Raw genomic sequence first — 5,088 nt, forward strand, 5'->3', positions numbered from 1 at the left:
TAGTTGATTGTTAAATTATTTTCTTGGGGAAGAACATGAAGAACAAATATTTTTAACTAAAATTTTATTTTATTTTAAAATAAAATAAAATATTTTTAATATTTTTTAATTTAAAATAAAATATTTTTAATATTTTTTAATTCTGCCGTTTGCCACATGTACATTTTCCGTTTTTGATGTAACGGCAAGGACAAAAATGAGAAGTATTTTTCAGGATAGGGACTAAAAGCGATAAAAATAAAATTTAGGGACTAAAATGGGAATCGCCTAAAAATGTAGGGACTAAAATGTGTTTTTCACCTTTATTTATTTATTTGTATATATATTTATTTTCATAATTGTTAGTTACAACCATCAAAATGGGGAGGCCAGCGTCAACGATCGAAATCCCTGATAAACGACATCGTTCTGACCGCGATAATGGCCGTTACACGCCAGATTCCGATAACTCCTTTGACTACAACAGACGCCACCACCGTCGTAGCCCTAATTACGAAGCCTACGACCGCTATTACGACAACCACGACCGCCGCCACCACAACTACAACCACAACCAACAACGCAGCAGTTCGAGCCCAAACCCTAGGTCCAGCAAAGCCCAAAACTCTTTGCCCAAGCGATTTGGACGCGATTCCCGTAACGGAAACCGGTCCGAGTCCGAGTCCGATGAGGAATTGAAGGGGCTGAACCCTGAGGAGTACAGGAGGCTCAAGAGGCAGAAGATGAGAAGAGCGCTCACTCGTTGTATTTGGAATTGCACGCCGAGTCCGCCTAGGAATGAGAACGATAACGATAACGAGAAGGCCGACGAGATCTCTGAAAAGTACGGTGGAGAAGACGAGTTAATCGGCGGCGAAAAGAGCGATTCGAGCTCGAAAGAGAAGGCGAAGGTGAGTAATCGGAAAGGAATATCGGAAAGTCAGTCTAATTCCGAGTCTGGATCGCAATCGGAAACCGATGATTCGCGGTCGAAGCGGAAGAGGAAGAGGAAGAGTTCGATTTCCAAGAGTAGAAAATACGAATCTGATGAGAGCGACAGCGAGAGTGAATCGGATGAAGAAGAGGAAGAAGAGAGAAAACAAAGAAAGAAAACGAAGGCAAGTAGTAGGAATCGGAGCCGCCAAAAGAGTAGCAAAAGAAGCAGTAGAAGAAAAGGGAGTAGTAGTAGGAGAAAGAGTAGGTACAGCAATTCCGATGAGAGTGATGATTCCGATGCTAGCCATCGAGCAAGGTCGAAGAAGAAGCGGAGTCGGAGTAGGAATCTCTCGGAGACAGAGAAGGATATTGAGGTTTCGAATTCGGAGGGTTCCGAAGTTGAAAAGAGTATGGTTGCTGCGGCAGCAATGGCTATAGACGATGAGGATATGAAAGCTGAAAGCATTGCGGAGGCATTGAACTTTAAGGAGATTTTTGAGGCACAGAAGAAGCCGGCTTTGGATAGCGAACCAGTGGTTGGGCCAATGCCCTTGCCTCGAGCCGAAGGGCATATCAGTTATGGTGGCGCTCTTAGGCCCGGAGAAGGTGATGCCATTGCGCAGTATGTGCAGCAAGGGAAGCGTATTCCAAGGAGAGGAGAAGTGGGTTTGTCCGCAGATGAGATTCAGAAGTTCGAGGGTCTTGGTTATGTGATGAGTGGTAGCAGGCACCAGAGGATGAATGCTATTCGTATTAGGAAGGAAAACCAAGTTTATAGCGCCGAGGATAAGAGGGCGTTGGCTATGTTTAATTATGAAGAGAAGGCCAAGCGTGAGCACAAGGTTATGGCTGATTTGCAGAGATTGGTGCAGCGCCATATAGGGCAGGATGTTGGTCCTAATCATGATCCCTTCAGTGCAACAAAGCCTGCAGATACTGCTGATGCTTGATTTTTATGTATGTGATTGCTACCTGTATTGGTTTGATCTCATGTCCTTGTATTTTCTTGTAAACCAAATACTTTTACTTGTTTACCAAAATGCCACTCTTAGCAATGTTTCATTGATGCTTTGAAGTAATTAGTCAGTACATTTGTCCTTCCAGCACATAGATTGATTGTTTTGGGTTTATAGTCAAATCGAGGGTCATATTGTCTTCTCCCAGTACTGCTATAATCATCATCTTCTTCAGTAGGAAGAGGTCTGTATTGAACACGTCATGAGATCATAATTTGACTCCATGTTATATTGATATAGGTGGTAACTCCAATTTTCGTCCTTGCTCCTATTTAAGATGATAGATTCATTCAGATTGTCAAGTCATATGTAAATTCTAGTGGAAGATAGGGAAGCAATGCAAGTTTGCCAATCTGTACAAGTAAGCATATCTAGTTAACTACTGCATGATACATGACTTTAGGTGGATCCATTCCTCCACCTATATATTGTTTATCAAAAACAAAAAACAAAGTTTTATATATTTTAAAGTTGCTTTATTACAGATTGTTATGACAAACATTCATATTATGCTAAATATACTCTTGAGGCTTTCAAAATAATACCAGGTCTTAGAGCAAATCCTACAAAAAGTGAAATGGGAAGTTAGAAGGAGAATTGAAGGGAATGGCTATTTTACTACTTCTGCCCAAAACAGAGTTTTGTGTTGTGTATGGGGAATTTCTTTAGATGTTCTTAAATCCTCTTCTTCTTAATTCCTTTCCCTTGTTGTGGCTAAGTGATTGTTTTCCTTGTATGAGTTAGTTATGGTGTTCACTGGTGTTCCAGTTTTGCTATTAGGTGCTGTTACTTAAACTTTGTACCCATTTCATTTGATGCAACATTCGTATTGTGCTTCTTTTATTTCCTGAGGGGGTTTTACAGCTTGCTGGAATAAAAATGGTAGATTTAGGTTCCATGCTTCCACTTTTTGTTTTTCTTGCTAAATATATCTTCCACTTTTTGGCAAATAAATAGGGCAACACACTTACATAAAATAATTATTATAAAAATAAATATATAGTGCAACACCTTCTTGTACTGGAAAGTGGAGATGACCAGTAACTATTAAAAGCATTAGAAATGTTTTAGCAGCCATGTTAATGTTTTGAACAAATAACTTAAGTGAATTGAGCATTTTGACATTTGTATAAGAGTTTGTTTGAATCTAAAAAGGAATTTGTTTATATTATAGGGTCCGGCTCCCCTCCTGTCTTGAAATCTCCCGTTCTCTCCCATTTTAAAACTGATGGACACATGGCAAAAATAAAATCTGAAGGTTACAAAGATGCCACGCCAAATACAACTTTTTTCTCACCTAAGAAGTCTGACCACCCTCTTTCTCTCTCTCCCTCCTCTCTTATTTGCCTCTCTCTCTTTCTCCATCACCACTGCCACCTGAGCATCATAGGCACCGAAATCAGAGCTTGTCAGAGAAGAAGGGTAAAACAAGATAGTGGATTAGGAAATTAAAAAGAGCAAAAGATCTTTGTGACCTTATGGGAAGCCAAGCAAGCTATACTGTGAGAGGGAGGTAGGTGTGCAGTTTGCCATTGTTGTCTTTAACTCCACCTTCTCTTTGACAGAAGCCAATGGCATTGTGGCTAAGCACACCACTCAAGTCCTTGTCCAACATGCCAAGAATGATATAAATTCCCCAAGCACAGACTCACATCTTGTCCATTTTGGGTTATTTTTTTAATAATTTATTCTCTCTGATCGAATTTATATTTCTTGTTTCTTTTCTGGTTGTGGAAATTTTTGATTTTGTAAAAACTTTTGAATTGTTCTTTTCCATTAGATGTTAATGTTGTGACTGATTTTGTGGTAACATTGGCAGTGGGTATTATATATATTAAAAAGATCTTTCGCTCTTTTTAATTTCCTAATCCATTGTCTTGTTTTACCCTTCCTTCCCGGTAAGCTTTGATTTCGGTGCCTATGATGCTCAGGTGGCGGTGGTGATGGAGAAGAAGAGAGAGGCAAATAAGAGAGGAAAGTCTTGTTGGGTAGAAGGAGAAAGAGGGTGGTCAGACTTCTTAGGTGAGAAAAAAGTTGTATTTGGCGTGGCATCTTTGTAACCTGTGGATTTTATTTTTGCCACGTGTCTATCATCCATTTTAAAATGGGAGAGAACGGGAGACTTCAAGACTGGAGGGGAGCCAGACCCTATATTATAAAGAACCTATTCTTGCATCCACGCTTGCTTTATTATTTAAGAAATGCTATGTCTACTACACTCTCACAACAAATCTTAAGTGGTAGGTTGTTATGGACGGTTATAGGTGGGCAAAAAAGTAATTTAAAAGATAGATTTAAATTAGAACCAATAACAACTTACTATCTATGATTTGTTGTGAAAGTGTTGTGGAAAATGTTGTGGATTTAGCTCTTCTTTTATTATTTATTTAATTCACTTCTAACATTTTGTTGCTAGGTGTCAACTATGGGCAATATTTCTGACAGGATTCTCAGTGATTGCTAGTTAGCTTGTTAATTTTGCACTTGGTAGTAGTCACAGACTCACAGTAGTCATTACTCTTATTAATATGATTTTGTATTCTTATGCAAAGGTTTGAGCCATCCTCTGCTAGTGTATGATTTTTCTTAAAAGTTAAAAAAAGACCACCCTTCCCTCTTATTTTCCTTCTTGAATCATGCACATGTCAATTAATTCTCATGTGTTCTTTGCTCTGCTTGAAGTTGTTTCTGTTTTTATACTGGATTTCAATAATTTTGGAGATGTTTAGGAGATGGGAACCTTATATTTTTGTTGAAGTCTCTCAGTTTTTACATCAATGAGAATAGTTCTTTCATTTAGAATCCACATAATTGGAAAGTTGATGTGATATCTACTAAGTCTATATAAAAAGTGCGAATGGAGGTTTGAACAGTGATATGTTTAGAAAATTTTTGTCGAGTAAATGCACCGTTTCTAGTAAACGCATTTTGGCACCTGCACCATAATCTCTTTTTGATTGCCGACAATCTCTCTCACATCTAAATCCATAATCCATCATAATTCTTCCATCTGTATTATCTGAATCCATAATCCATCATTTTTTTTACCATCATGGCACCTGCACCATCAATAAACTAGCACCGACAGTGATTATGAGTCAAAAGTCGTGAAGGATTCAGTGAGAGAGACTTTTCTCGCCCTTTTGCGGCTTTCCCT

At 38.7% G+C, this 5,088-nt stretch overlaps 1 protein-coding gene across 1 annotated transcript; it reads left to right on the top strand.

Moving 5' to 3' along the window:
• The first annotated feature begins 320 nt into the window (after positions 1-320).
• Positions 321-1,994, top strand: LOC126721856 (uncharacterized). Its single transcript, XM_050424934.1, has one exon. It carries the CDS (start codon positions 360-362, stop codon positions 1,863-1,865), a length of 1,506 nt encoding a protein of 501 aa, XP_050280891.1. The 5' UTR covers positions 321-359; the 3' UTR covers positions 1,866-1,994.
• The last annotated feature ends 3,094 nt before the right edge of the window (positions 1,995-5,088 follow it).

The sequence above is a fragment of the Quercus robur genome, chromosome 1 (genome assembly GCF_932294415.1).
Source record: "Quercus robur chromosome 1, dhQueRobu3.1, whole genome shotgun sequence".
Taxonomy (NCBI): domain Eukaryota; kingdom Viridiplantae; phylum Streptophyta; class Magnoliopsida; order Fagales; family Fagaceae; genus Quercus; species Quercus robur.

Bases quoted from the DNA above. Each gene is read 5' to 3' on its own strand.
- LOC126721856 (XM_050424934.1), top strand. From the start codon at position 360: ATGGGGAGGCCAGCGTCAACGATCGAAATCCCTGATAAACGACATCGT.